The sequence below is a fragment of the Leptonychotes weddellii genome, chromosome 6 (assembly GCF_054177405.1).
Source record: "Leptonychotes weddellii isolate Sample4059 chromosome 6, ASM5417740v2, whole genome shotgun sequence".
Classification (NCBI taxonomy): Eukaryota; Metazoa; Chordata; class Mammalia; order Carnivora; family Phocidae; genus Leptonychotes; species Leptonychotes weddellii.
The window spans coordinates 113654491-113670475 of record NC_138374.1 but is presented as its reverse complement, the minus strand read 5'-3'; the positions used below and the strand labels follow the sequence as shown (position 1 = coordinate 113670475).

At 39.8% G+C, this 15985-nt stretch overlaps 1 protein-coding gene across 1 annotated transcript in view; it reads right to left on the bottom strand.

Moving 5' to 3' along the window:
- Positions 1-13445: 13445 nt before the first annotated feature.
- The window catches only part of LOC102745937 (uncharacterized), a 37413-nt gene continuing 34873 nt past the window's right edge, over positions 13446-15985 (bottom strand). The window contains exon 2 of the mRNA XM_081823205.1: positions 13446-14058. Within this exon, the coding sequence (XP_081679331.1) occupies positions 13936-14058 (123 nt within the window). The 3' untranslated portion in view covers positions 13446-13935. The remainder of the gene's footprint in view (positions 14059-15985) is intronic.

Sequence of the window (15985 nt, the reverse complement as noted above, 5' to 3'; positions counted from 1 at the left end):
GGGCTATCCACAAATTTTTAAGTAAATGCATTAACATTTAGAAAATCTGCATAACTCAATGAACCCTTATTTTCCAAGTACTAATGAAATACATGGTATAGATAATCATGCATGGGTAAAAGATTCATTCAAAGTATAAGTTAGACCACTCAATTTTGATGTCACAAAGTAAGAAAAATCCACTGACATGTTTCAGATTCTGCACTGCAACTAATATTTAAGAAACTCCTACTTGTTGGACTTTTAGTATAATATTCAAGAAAAGTATCCACAATTGTCTGCACAGGCTATTAAAATACTCTTCCCTTTTCCAAATTTATATATATATATATATATATATATATATATATATATATAGGGCTTAAGGAGTACATATATTAGTCAGAGAACTTACAGGAACTTCCTGCAGAGATAAACCTCACGTCAGTTCTGCCTAGAAGCAGGGGCATGCATGAACAAAGACTGATTCAATTTGGATGAAAATTTAATTAGGTAACCCTGGTTACAAAAAGCATCTTTGTTCATTTTTCTCAAACCATTTGATACTCTTTTTACAATTACTGAGATTAGCTAACATATCAGCCTAGATTTAATTTGCAATATAATATATTCCTCTAACTTGACCTTTGGAAGCCAGATGATTCTTATAGCCAAAATTCATAATGGTCTCTTTTTCAACAAGCAGCTCCAAAACTTACATTTCTTCTATGATGTTCTCTCAGGTTTATCAATTTCTACAAGCATTCCTCACTTACTCTATTTCTTTACCATGTAAAATATTTCATAACTATTATTATCACTAAATTTCAGATATATTGCATGTCTGCCAGTGTGCAATCCCCATAGGTAAGATTTGGCCAACTCATTGCAGAGTACCTTGCTAAAAACTGTTAATAAAGACTTTTTAGTGAAAGGATGGAACGGAATACTTTTTAAAAAGGTACTAAAGTCTAAGGAGAAGAAAGTGCTTTGCCCATGTAATAACAAACTCCTGTATCATGAAGATCAAATGTGCCATCTTAACCTGTGTTAAGCAGCTGGGTCAACTGCTTCCTGCTCGGTTACAAAACTGCTTTGGCTCAACAGTCTAAAAACTTTAGCTCCAATGGCCACGCCCCCACCAGGCAGACCTTTGGGAGCCAAGGTTTTCAAGATCATTCTTTGTCCTTTGAAGATGAGAGCAGCCAAATCCCAGAGAGCCTAAAATAAGCCCAGTGAGTCCAGGTATCAAACGGGAGAAAATTTCTCTTTCCGTCCCTCTTACTTCTCTCCCTTCCTTTTCTTAATCTCTTTCACCCTATCACCACTTCAGTTCTTTTCCTTTTCAGTTTTATATTTTTGTCTATGAATCTCAAATTCTTGATATAGTATTTTCAGTATTTTTAGACATTGTGAGGATGTTTGAGAACAAAAAACTAGCCTAATCTGCAATGTACTTTGGCAGATCATCAGTCTCCAAAGAATCATCTCAAAGAAAATAAAGTAGGTCAAGAGTTAAATTATTCCTCATACCCTCCACAAAGTGAAGGACACTATATTGTTAAAAACATCAACTTTGGGGGCGCCTGGGTGGCTCAGTCGTTAAGCGTCTGCCTTCTGATCAGATCATGATCCCAGGGTCCTGGGATCGAGTCCCGCATCGGGTTCCCTGCTCAGTGGAAAGCCTGCTTCTCCCTCTCCCACTCCCCTTGCTTGTGTTCCCTCTCTCGATGTCTCTCTGTCAAATAAATAAATAAAATCTTTTTTAAAAAAACAAAAAAAACATCAGCTTTGAAGTCAGACAAACCCGGGATTGCATACCAGCTCTGCCAATATGTAAAACCTGGAATGAAGTATGTAAACTGAGGATCAGTGTACTCATCCTTTTTTTTTTTTTTTTTTAAGATTTCATTTATTTATTTGAGAGAGAAGAGAGAGAACATAAGCCAGGGGGAGACGCAGAGGGAGAAGGAGACGCAGACTCCCCGCTGAGCGGGGAGCCCAATGCAGGGTTTGCTCCCAGGATCCTGGGATCATGACCTGAGTTGAAGGCAGACACTTAACCAAAGAGCCACCCAGGCGCCCTCAGTGCACTCATCTATAGCATGAGAATACAACCTACCTCATAGGATTTTGTGAGGATTAAAGGAGCTAAAACCCTGGCATTGTTGTTGTTTCAAAGCCACCAGTTTAACAAATAGCAGCTTCCCCAGGAAAGAGCACAAATTGTACTAACTCTTCACCCATCACTGCCCTCCCTCACCTCCAGGATCTTATAGGAGGAAGGCAGTTTGGTTAAAAAAAATGTCTTTGAACTATAAAGATTTTAGAGCTTTTCATTAAGTCTGACTTCAAAAAATTGACTCTCTAGTGTCCAGGATTCCGCAGGTTCCTAAATTCAGGAGCTTTGTGAATAAAATAGTATGTACCATGGTTAAGCTGAAAGAGAATCATCCTCGGAGACAATCCACAGAGTTGTGCTCATGAAATATCTTGGAGTGACCATTCTCCATTCTTTTTGTTTCTGTCTCCAGAAGAAGGAATATGACTAAAGCCATGAAGGCGAGACAAATAGTCACTGAAAACCTTCTCCAGTGAATGACGACTAAATTTAGATGCCCTTCTGCCCACTCCATTTGTAGCTGTGCTGCTGACTCATTCACGACTGAAGCATGGTGGATGAGCAGATTCGTCCATCTATAAAACCTTGTCCAGGGGCATGGACTCCAACATGATGCCTCTACATAGAGCGATCATGAACCTTCCAGATAGATGAGTCTTTCCTTTCCTTGAATAGGCAAAGGATGCTAAAGAAGTGTCTGATGTTACTCATGACATCAATGGGAATATTCTTTGCATGTAACCCTATTCCTTCTGCTGTGGCTTATGTCATTTCCTTCTATTTTTCATTCCTGAGGATACACAGAACATTGCTAAAATAACAAGTTCTCCTAAGCTCCTTAACAAAAGGAGATATTATTTAATTATTGGTCCAGAGAGATATTAGGAAAATTGCCACATAATAATTTAAAACTTCCTAAAATCAGCATGTCACATTTCCTTGGCAATGATAAGCTATCTCCAAGGAAAAAGACTTGATTTTACCAATAAAATGATAAAAGGGAACTCTGATCTCTCTACTGTACCTAATATTGCTCTCTCTATATCAAAGACAAAAGTGGCTGATGGTTGATCGGTGCCAGAGTTAAATCTGGGAGTGCAGAGAAAGCCTTACAAAACAAAGCCTCCTCCGTTCCCAAAATAGCCTGCAACTGTCACCACCACCAAGTGCCGCTGGCTCCAAGAGCTGACCTTGCTCTCGTGTCTCAGAATACTGCTAAAACTACCTGCCTTTGCCCCAGAACAACTCTCTTCCCCACAAAACCCGGCTCGAGATGCCAGGGCAGATGACACCTAGAAGCTGGGCTTTATGCTGCATACCAGCTGTGTGTTTGGACTTCTCAGCTCACACTTTTGATTTCAACAAATCATGCTGACCAACGTGTTGGGAGATGATGATGTTTGTAATATATCCCCATTCCATCCATTTCACTATTTTGTCCTTTAGCCTCCCAAAATTTATATAATCCAATAATAATAATAATTTACATATAAGGTATATAATTCAAAATTTATATAATCTCCCAAATTATATAATTTCAACTTTATGCTGGAAACCCTAAATGCTTGGAGATAAGACAAAGAGCATAATTTCTTTCACACAACCATTGATCAGCCAAACCCCACATTCCTGAATCACCTATATGAACATCTCAAGTCATCCCTAGCAAAGCTAGACTATAAATTCCACAAAGGCTATTGACAGACCTAGAAAACACCTAGAGCAGCACCTGGCACACAAGAGCCCTGAACAGATATGTTAAGTGGAAGAATAAATGCCCAAATGCAAAGAAAGTCACATTTTCTGTACATTCAGTTGATTCTCAGATATCTAGAATCACCCAAAGACTTCTCTCTAGGCTGCCCAAGGTGATTCCATCAAAATCATTCAGCACATCCATGTATGGACTAGGGCCAGGCAAGGATGTTGTATACTGCTGCCTCCCACCCATTGTGTATTGTCCATGTGTCTCCTTTTCAATGGTGCAGTATTGTTGAATGGCGGCCCCCCAAAAGATATGTCCATGTCCTAGTCCCTGAAACCTGTGAATAAACCTTACCTGGAAGAGGGGTCTCTGCAGGTATAATTAAGGATGTTGAGATGGCAAGATCAACTTATCAAAGTGGGGCCTAACTCCAATGACAAGCGTCCTTATAAGAGCTAGAAAGGGGTCGCCTGGGTGGTATCACTGGTTAAGCGTCTGACTCTTGATTTTGGCTCAGGTCGTGATCTCAGGGTTGTGGGATCGAGCCCCTCATGGAGTCTGCTTAAGGATTCTCTCCCTTTCCCTCTGCCCCTCCCCTTGCTCATTCTCTCTCTAAAAACAAATAAATCTTTAAAAAAAGAGAGAGAGGCAGGGGGAGACTTGAAACAGACCAAAGAGGAGGAGGCAATGTGACCACAGAGGCAGAGACTGAGGTGACACAGCCACAAGTCAAGGAATGTTGACGGTCAGCAGAAACTGGAAGAGGCAAAGAACCAATTTTCCCCTACAGCCTATAGAAGGAGTGCGGCCTTATCAACACCTGGATTTCAGGCTTCTAGCCTCCAGATAATACATTCTAACTTGTGCAATAATAAATTTCTGTTGTTTTAAGCCACCATGTTTATGGTAATTTATTACTGAAGCCATAGAAACCACAATTGGCAGAAAACAGGAAATCAGAACCTGAAGTCTGCCACATCTTTATCCCTTGGTATTAATGAAAATCACAGCAGTGAGTCACCCTTTCTTTGCCAGATGAAAAATGGTCAAAACATTAATTATACCACTTTTTAAAAGACAACTACATTTAACAGAAAGTTTTCGAAGGTTTTTTTTTCTAGTAGTTAGCCCTAATAGCAAACACCTTGAAAGACCTACCCATGGTTCTCCCACTAGGTATTTTGCTGGAAGTACTCTGGCTGAGGACTGAAACTGAAACTAGGGTGGCAGGACTGACTGAGGAGTTTGCTGTGAAACCCAACATTTCAAAGCTCAAAGTCCCCCTGCTCCAATGAGGTAGCCTCAGCACAGAACAAGAATTTATGCCAGCGGGGCGCCTGGGTGGCTCAGTCGTTAAGCGTCTGCCTTCGGCTCAGGTCATGATCCCAGGGTCCTGGGATAGAGCCCCGAATTGGGCTCCCTGCTCGGCGGGAAGCCTGCTTCTCCCTCTCCCACTCCCCCTGCTTGTGTTCCCTATCTCGCTGTGTCTCTATCTGCCAAATAAGTAAATAAAATCTTTAAAAAAAAAAATTATGCCAGCAAATTAAAGGTGATAAAGGAGTCAGTAAATTTGGAAACCTCAACCATCAGCAGATCATCACTATGAGAAAGCTTTAACATATTAGTAGTTAAGATTGACTGATCCAACGCTTGAGTCACTCCTTCCAAGTACCTGTCTCTCTATTCCAATCATGATATAGTATAACTACTACTCAAGTGAAAATGGTAATAGCATTCTGCTCCAACATGACAGGTGACTCCAGCAACTGTCAGCCCTGTGTAAAAGACTCACAACCCCACTGGCATAGACAGTTTGGCTCCCAGATGGTGAGAACTATATCTGATTATGTACTCAGTGGTCAGACAGGCTCTGGACACTGATTTGTTGTAGCCTTTCAGGAGAGATAGCCAAGAGAAACAGCAGAAGTAAAGAATTTTCCATGGAGTGTCATACTGACTAAGATTTTTTCTCAGTAAACTGGCATATTACCTGCAAGACTATAAACGTTTACAATTTGGGACCAGAAAACACCTTCCTTCAGTTAAGAGCAAGTATCATACTAAGGGTTGATAATATTTAGATATCAAAAATATGTCCATTTTGAATTCTACTAAGGCCTCCTCTAAATGCCCCGAGCCCTTACCCTTCAAATAATGTTTCCTTCAACCTTCTCCATTCCCCATGCATTCATCCCCTTGAATGAAGAAAAGCCCGTTAAGTTGTCTTACAGGTATGGCTTTGGCAAATTTTGTGCCACACAAGGCTATATACATTTGACCTCTCTCTCATTAGATCAAGGCAGGCTTTTAGAAAGTTGAGAAGAAGAAAGAATAAAGGGCCCATCTTTTTTTTTTTTTTTTTAAAGATCTTGTTTATTTATTTGAGAGAGAGAATGAGACAGAGAGAGAGAGCACGACAGGGAAGAGGATCAGAGGGAGAAGCAGACCCCCCGCCGAGCAGGGAGCCCGATGTGGGACTCGAACCCGGGACTCCAGGATCATGACCTGAGCCGAAGGCAGTCGCTTAACCAACTGAGCCACCCAGGTGCCCCGGGCCCATCTTTTTAAAACCCATGGTTATTCCAAACAGAACTTTTATAGTTCCAGTGTCCAAATCTCTGTTTCATGATTCATTGATCATCCTGATTTTGAGGAACAATAAATGAGGCCTAGTAATAATGATAAAAATCCCAAGCATGAGTTTCTCTCAAGTCAAAAGAGTGTACACAGCTGAGACACTCGGACACTTGTATATAAATAAGAAAGCCCTTCTCGAAGTTATTTTCTTACAAACTCTGCATATAAGAGCTGAGGCACACTAATGGGATGATTCATCTTTACAGACTTGATCAAAAGAGGTTCCTTGGAAAAAGCATGTTACAACAAAGATGTAAAAGAAGGAAAGAACATGGTAGCTAACGCAATAAACACCAGGACTTTTCATGTGACAGATGGAGAAACTAGTCCCGGGAAAGTTAAATGACTTATTTAAGGTCACATATTCAGTTGCAGAAGTACCTAAATGTTTTCTACCTACCAATTTAGAGGTATCCAAAATAGAGTTCATGGGCCAGTCTCCAGACACCACTTGGCCCATGGAACATTTTTAATACCTGATACTATCTTCCTAAAAATAACTTTGCTTTAGCATATATAGGGTAAACTGATATTAGTCTAACTCTCCAATAATTTCATATGAGGAATGTGCCCAATTGGTTGATTTGAGTTGGTCACTCCTGGCTAGACTACATGCAAAACACAAAGATCCCATTAAAGTGCTTTGGTTACCACTCTGTTTATTAGCATGAGTCTGGATTAGAAACCTCCCTCATATCTTGGCTACCTATCTTAACCACAGCCCCCCAAAGGTCTATTGTGCTGCCAACTTGGCATGTAGAGTAAATTGCTGTCCCAGGGAGAGGGATTTTTCTATTTAACTCCAGATCACTCCGTGCCCATAAACAAGTGTTTCATAAGCTGCAAGAGTACAGCCTGAAAGCTATGGCATGGGCAATGATCCACAGCTGTCAAGTAAGCCTTGTGAAAGAAGGAAGGCAATTCTGGGTCTGAGCTGGGTAAGGAGTAAAAGCCACAAAAAAATTATAGGAAGATTGACTTCTCAGAAAGTATAAATCAGTACAGCAAATTTTATCCCTAAAAGGAGATATTAAACTAAGAGGTTACTCTTTTCCAAGCACATTTTCATCAAGAGTTTTACACGGGCAAAGCTAGTCATGTGTGAGTCCAAATCACTTACTGGCATGTCTCCCCACACGTAGGGTCCTCTGTGGTAAAGAAAGCAGCCCCAGCCGGAACAGTGTACTGGTTAAGAGTGCAGACTATGGAATAGACTTCCTGGGTTCAAATCCCAGGTCTACTAAATTTTGTGTTCTTAAAACAAGTTATCTCTGTATGTTCCAGTTTCCTCATCTATAAAATTATCACACCAATTATGGTACCTACTTCATGGGGTTACAAATGAGCTAATGTACATAAAAATACTTAATGTACAGCTTATAGTTAAATGCCACATGTTGGCTGCTGCTAGTATTATTACTATTACTGCTCCCCTCCCCCCCCACCGCCCTCATCTCTAAGAGATAGCAAGAACACTCCTTTCCACACCAGAAAGGGCAAAAAATATATACTTAAAATAAACACAGATATAGCATAAACTCTCTGTAAGTTCTAGTAGATGCCAACAGACCACAGTCAGGTTTTATTAAAAGAGAAGGAAGTAAATTAGAAGGATCAGAGGAAAGGGAAGACAGTGAGCCAGGAGTGGAAGAATGACTCTCCTACAGCTGGCAAAGGAAGTTCAGGGGCTGCATGCTGGGTTTTACCATAACAAGTCCCTGGCTACAGAGGGGTCCAACAAGTCTATTGTTAGCACAGGCAGAAAATCTGAGAACACAGATTTAAGTTTCGGTTCTGACACTGACTCACATTACCAAAGAACAGGTTAAGAATTTATCTTAGTAATACATTCCTTGACTGTAAAGTGCCTTTCATTTATTCATGTAACAAACATTTACTGAGGCCTATACTCTGCCAGACATAATCCTTAGGAGAAGATGCAGGAATAAAAAATGAATGAGACTTTACCATTTCGTGGTAGAAAGAGATATGTAAATGATACATGTAACAGAAATCATACTCTAATATAAAATGAGTGATATGTACAAAGTATTATAATACAGAGTAAGAAGTCACTAACTTTGTCTGGGGGTAACAGGGAACACTTCACAGAATGGATATTATTCACCTGAGTTATAACGGAGAAGGAGGTAGCCAGTTTAAAAAGCAGGGATGAAAATAAAATAAAAAGCAGAGATAAAGAACATCAGGAGCAAAGGGAACAGTAATACAAAGGTCTGGAGAAAAGGAAAAAAAAGAAAGTCTTTTGGAATGGTGAGAAGTTTGGCATTTTGTACTCAGATGGGGATGGGGGCACACATGAAAATCTGAACAGGGCTTCATTTGCCTTACTGAAGAATTTGAATTTTACCCTACAGGTTAATGGGAAATGGAAGGAAGAGAGGCTGGTAGGATAGGTTGGCAGCAATGAAGGTCCCTGTATCTCATGATAAAAAGTTTAACCTTTATCCTGAAGGCAACAGGGAGGTACTGAGTCTTTTAAACCAGGGAGTGACATTACCAGAATTGTATCTTAAGAACGGTAACTGTGGTGGGAATATGAAGATTGAACTGCTGGCAGGAAAAATTCACAACAGAGACAACCACTGAGAAAACTATAATCAAGGCTAGAGAGGATGAGGTCTTGAAGTAAGGTCCTGGCAGTGGAGGCATGGAGGAGGGGATGGATTTGAGAAGCATCCCTGAGGTAGAAGGGACAGCATAGCTGATTAGAACGCCCACGGTGAAAAAGGATAACACAGAGACGGTTAAGAGCTTAGGGCCCTTGGTAGACTGCAACACCGCGTGGTCAGAACAGGGAATATAAGGAAGTCTTAGAAGTCTTTTCTGTTGCTGATTCCTACCCAGTGCTAATTTCTGTTCAAGCCTAAGTGACTTACATCCAGGAACTACATCTGAGCAGCAAGCTAGCATGTACTACTCGCTGCCCTTTCCCTATTAAATAATCCTAAAGTGAGCCCAGGGAAATTGAAGCCAACCAGCCCAATCTCACAGCTGTTCCCAGCCCCACAGCAAAGCCCTGGTTGGGTCAGTGTCATGAATACGGCGGCATGGCCCTGGCAAAGCATTATCGTACAGCAGCCCACAGAACAGGGGAATTGAGGTTATGGCAGAAGGTCTCCGCTACTGCTGAGGTCTCTCCAAAGTCACATGTTAGTGGTAACAATGGTGACAATTCAAGCGGACACCTCCATTTTTTCCTCTAAAATTAAAATCTTTGGGATAGAAAAATGTTGGTAAATTAAAAGCCTTTTGTTTGGCCCATGTGGCATTTTAAAAATAAAGATTTTTCACATTAAAAAATTCCACATTCGAGATTTAAAAATTAGAATATCTGGCAATGCAAAGTAACAATTGAATTGAGTGGCAGTTGTCTTCTCTAGGCAGAGCATGAGTACCTGATGCCCCACACCCCACCATCCTCTACTGTTTTATACTTAGCCTACTTTTATTAAGTTATATTACCTGCCTATCCTTTTTAGGCATTTTCCCCAAATATTTTATTATCAAAATGTTCAAACATAGAAAAGTTGAAAGAATTTCACAGTGAATACCCATTTACCTTCACATGACCTGTAGTCCACCATTAACACTCTGCTATACTTACTTTATCACATGTCCATCCCTTCACTCATTCATTTCAGACATTCATAATAATTTCCTCAAACATGTCACATGCATATTAGCAAGAGTTCAATGCTTGTTTAGAGTATTATTTTTCTTTTGAAGTAAAATTTACATATAGTGAAAAGCACAGATCGCCAGTACGCATTTACTGAGTTTCGACAAATGTATACACTTGTGTTATCCATCGCTTTAGGCATTTCAGCATCCCTGAGGCATCTGACCCCTGGGACAGAGAAATGTTTTTCTACATTGCTCTGACCTCAGCACTGTCAGTGGCTAAGAAAATACTGGCTATCAGTGGAAACATAGTTGACCTCTCTTAAGGTACCATCTTGTTTCTGATGCACCTTAACAGACCAAATCTGGGTATAGCCAATTTTGCTAATAATATCAATTCACTACTTGGGCTAAAAGAGAAGACGCTAGTGGTTAAGACTTTGAAAATATGAATAACTTGTTTTTTCCTGAAAGCATCAAGCTCAATAATATAAGAAACATGGCCTATAGTTCAATTCTCAGACTATGTCCTAGAGGTAAGAGAGTGCAATGAATAATAAAAAGCAATAGATAACACAAACATCCCTTGAGGTCACACATAAGAGTTAGACTTCACTCTCCCAGACTAGCTTGGTGGTAGTGCCGAGGTAACCAGGAAAGTTCCTTTATTTAAGAGGCAGCATTCCTAAGCTCAGAAAAGATCAGGAACAGCAAAAAAGTAGAAACCTCAAGCTCCAAAGGCAGAATAACGGACAAGTGTAAACCTAAAAAAAAAGATGCAAAATTTACTGTTAAGTCAAAGACTTTCCACATAGCCCACCAATGCAATGGCATCCTTTATGGAAACGAAAATGAGAAATGCCCCCTGTCTCCTTTGATGGTAAGTGCTTACTTATCTGAAATCAAATACAAGCCTCCTGGAGCACTTCACTGGCAGTGTGCTCAGAGTAAGTTGAACCTTGCCAAGAAGAGAATTTCAGACACTGTTGCAGAGGTGCTGAAAGTTAAGGAAAGAGTATGTGTTACCTTGCTCTTTTAATCTATCTCAACTGTCTCATTTATGGAGTGGCCTTGAGCCCAAGCTCTGAGCAACTATATATCTAGGACAAAGGTAGAGGGCAAATTTCAGAACAGAGTGCGGGACATTACAAGACACTGTACAGGCAAAAGAGTCTAACTTCAATGTCACAGCCCATCCCAATCTTCCCACAATTAGGTTTCCTAGCTGTAAGATAGAAAGCATCAAACTTAACCTTCCTTTTATTTCAGGGTTGATATGAGGACACATGAGACAACAAATATGACAACAGATTTTTAAAAAGATAAGTAGTACATAAATCCAACTATTGCTATTAATACACACTCTTTGTGTTATTTTAGCAAACAAAATATACTATGAGGCAATCTAGCGAATTGTTTTAGAGCAAGGGTCGGCAAACTTTCTCTGTAAGTCAGAGAGTAAGTATTTTAGGCTTTGCAGGTCATACAGTCTCTTGCAAATACTCAACTCTGCCAACCGTAGTGTGAAAGCAGCCATCACAAACCAATGAGTGTAGCCGTGTTTCAAGAAAATTTTATGGATACTGAAATTTGAATTTCATATGTCTCACATGTTACAAAATATTATTCTTCTTTTGCTTTCTGCAACTAATTAAAAATGCAAAAACCATTTTTAGCTTGTAGGCTGTATAAAACCAGACAGTGGGCTGGATGTGGCTTGTGGGCTATAGTTTGCCGACACCCAGTTTAGAGCACTGGCCAAAAAATTTGAGTTCAAATGCTAGCTGTGAAACTGAATGGCTATAAGACCATAGGTAAGATACTTCTCTCTGCCTCGGTTACCTCATCTTTAAAATGGGAAGAACAATAATAGTTTTCTTAGAGTGTCTTATGAGGACTACATGACTTACTATGTGTGCATGTTAAGTATGTGACTGGCACAGTGTGACTGCTCACACATATTGCTACTCGCTGTCACCCACCATTCCCAGAACAATTCTCCAACGTACCATGATTTCATATACCTCTACACATTTATACATGCCATCTCCTAAGCCTGGACCATACTTCCCTGCTTAGAGCTTCTCTGTGGTCTCAAAGACTTAGTTTAAACATTACCTCCTCTATAAAGCCTGCCTGACGGTCCTTCTCATCCTAGCAGAGTCAGTCACCACCACCTGTGTTCCTGAGGGCCTATTACAGTGCATTGCGTTCTACTGTACTTATCTTTGTCAACTTACCAACCAGACTATGAACTCCATCTATGCAGAGTATGACTTACTAATTGTATCCCCAGGGCCCAGAATAGTGCTGAACACACAGCAGGCATTCAATACATATTTGCTTAATGGTATTATTAACAATATAGAACAGAACCTACTATATTAAGTGTAACTAGGATAGAAATCTCCTAGTTATATGACAAACATATAACTATAAATACAAAAATAATTTCAAATATCCTATTTTTAGCATAATCAATCATGTCAATATTCATCCCGACGCATACCCAGTAAGCAACCAGTTTGTCCTGGCACTGTTAGCTGGCAGCAGACATCTCAGAATCCACACAGTGAAAATCACAACACTAGCTTTTAGTGATACAAAAGTCCATCTCCCACCTCAGTGTATACAGAATAATCTGTGTTTGGTAGTGGGTGAAGGAGGGAACTAAACGGTGAAATTTGAAATTTCCACCAACATAACACTGCATATGGCAAGAGGTAAGACGTTAACAGAACAGGAGCCCTTTTCTGATCCTGCCCGTAAATTCTTAAGGAAATACTCCATGATCAAAAGGCTTCACCAAGGCCACTGAAAGAGGTATGTTTTCTCAGCCAGTTAGGATCCTCACTAAAACAGAGTTACTTGGGCAACCCAAGGCACCACCCTTCCCACTCTCAGCCTGCCAGTGGTGTTCTGCCACTCTGTTTAGACTTCTGCCAGGCAAGCTATGATACTATGCCCAGTTGATTCTGCGCCAGACACGACATTCCCTCTGACAGAAGATGCCTTGTGTCTGGTAATACCGGGCTAACCAGTATACCTGGCATACTGCCTCTTAAAAATCAAAGCTGTTTTGGAAGAACAGGTTAAAAGGGGAGGCGACTTCAAAGTAACTAGTGAACATTTCCTGAAAGGTAGTTTAATGCCCTCAAAATCAGTCACATGCTATTAACAACCATGAAGAGGGTCCAGTGAGGACTCCGATCACAGCCTACCAGGTGACACTAACAGGACATAACATGAAGTAGAAACTTCATTTTCTACTTTGTCACATTTGTAAAATCCCAGCTGGCTGCTGTGGAAATGACAGCAAAACTGGTCTTCCCTTGGGTTTCTGGGGGGGGTGCGTGTGTGCGTGTGTGCGTGTGTGTGTGTGTGTGTGTATGTCAATGAGTGGGATGCACTGGCTGAGAATTCTCAGTTTCTCCAGAAGTCTCTTTCCCTCTTCTAGGCCATGAGATCACACACTACGAGAACCTGCCAAATTTAAGGAACAGAAAATTCAACATATAAAAGATACTTGTATTAGGAAGATGCCGAATTTTTGTCTTTGTCATTGTTATTACTTTTATTACTATCATCCTCATCCTCATCCTCATCATCTCCTTCAGTGCCTGGAAATGGCTTCATGTATAGCATTTGAACAGATGAATCTGGACACTCTCATGATTGCTAATTCATAGCATAATACTAGATACATCACATCAACAACTTTTTTATTCCAATACTGTGATAACGCTGATCAGTAGGATTAAGTTTTATTTTATTTTAGGGCCAGATTAATTTCAGTGAAATAATAAAATGTAAGTAAATTATAATGCCATTCTTTCTTCCAAAATACTCAAATTTTAAATATATTCCCATGGGTCTTCCCAAAAGTCCTCCAAGGAAGGGAAAGATTGGTGAATAATGATGATAATCTTGATAGCAGCCAATGTTTTTTGAGGACTATTTGAAGCTGGGCCTGGGAACAAGACATGGAAAGAGAGTAGAGTGAGAAGACCTAGCACCAAGATTTGAAAATTCTAACATTTAAAAACCATGTAGAGAAGAATGTGCAAACAAGGAAGATGCAACAAGAGAAGAAGGGGGGGAAGGCAAGAAAAATTTATCATGAAAGTCTTAGGATAAAAAGGTGAGAGAGAAGGACAGAGTGGTTTATGTTGCTGAGAGTCAAGTAAGATGAAGAATGGAAATGTCAGAATTAGCAATCTGAAGGTCACTGATGATCTTAGCAAGAAGTGTTTCAATGCAGCAATGAGATGAGGTTGAGATAGGAAGGGAATAAAGAGTGAGGGGAAAGAAAAGCAAGGGTAAGTCTTGAAAAATATGGCTAAGAAAGGGAGGAAAAAGGCAGGGTGATACGTAGAGGCCAGGGAGGGGTCCTGAGAATTTTGTTATTCCAAGATGGAAGAGATCTGAGCATGTTTAATGACACTTGGAAGAGTCCAAATAAAAGGAAAAGCTTGAAGAGAGAAACTGAACAGTGTCTGGTTGCAGAAGAAGGGCTCCAAAACAAAGATGGGAGTGTTAGCATTAGATGGGAAGAACACCTCTGCTACGGCACGAGGAGGGAAGGAAAAAAGAGTGTTTCTGACTAAGGCAGAGTGGTTGGTAGGTGAAAACTTAAAGAATTCTAATTTCTCTGTTTCTGATTTTATCTGTGAAATAGTATTAATAATCATAATAGTAATGAAGGTGGTAGTAGGAGTAATAATAGTAGTAATGTTTATTATATCGAATATTAATATTTAATAAATACATATTAATTATGTAAGTGACATTTATAGAATTATTAGAATTATTTATTGTTATTTACAGAATTATTAGAATGTGATTATTATGATTAACAAATAATAATAATAATTTACATATTAATTATATAAATAATAGAATTATTTATTTATTGTTATTTACAGAATTATTAGAATGTGATTATTATGATTAACAAATAATAATAATAATAATATTGTTGAGTACTATGGGTTAAGCACTGTGTTATACATTAATTTAATCCTCCTAGCAAACTTTTAAGAAAGATATTTTTATTTTCACTCTTCAAAGGCTGGGGAGCCTGGGTGGCTCAGTCCGTTGGGCATCCGTCTTTGGCTCAGGTCATGATCCCAGGGTCCTGAGCAGGAAGCCCACTTCTCCTTCTCCTGCTCCCCCTGCTTGTGCTCTCTCTCTCTCAAATAAGTAAACAAAATCTTTAAATAAATAAATAAAAGGTTAAGTAGTTTGTCCAAGGTCACATGGCTAAAAACTAAGCCAGCATTCAAACCCAATCAGTCTGGCTCCAGAGCCTATACTATGAACTACTTTATTATACCAACTCTCAATTTAGACCTTGAGGGTCACCAGACTTTTAACAAGTCTCATGTTAAAGCTCTTTAAAGAGCTTTTTTTTGGTGCAGTGATGGAGACAAAAACCAGATCAGAGATTCTGTGGAGGGGTAGGAGGTAACATCATCTGCTGACAAAAAAGGAGGAAATTGGGTGGTCAGAAGTGTGGGGAGAGTAAAGAAGTGGAGAATGATCTTTTCAGGGAAAGAAGTAGTGAGTTGAGATATAATGGAGTTTCCAGACAATGGGAAGATCTATTTGAATTTGGTGACCATGAATGTAAAGTGGTAAAAAATCTGCACTATTTTGTGATTTTTAGCCACTTGGGTGTAACCACAGAGAAATCAGAATTGGGTTCATCAAGGGTTAGAACTCTGTCTGAAAAGTTCAAAAATTTCACAGAGGTAAAGAAGTTTAGGGGTTTAATTTAGTAACAGGGAAAGTGTTATTGAAGTGCACACAGAACCTAAGCAAGATAATAAGGGGGGCGCCTAGGTGGTGCAGTCAGTTGAGCGTCAGACTCTTGGTTTCGGCTCGGGTCGTGATCT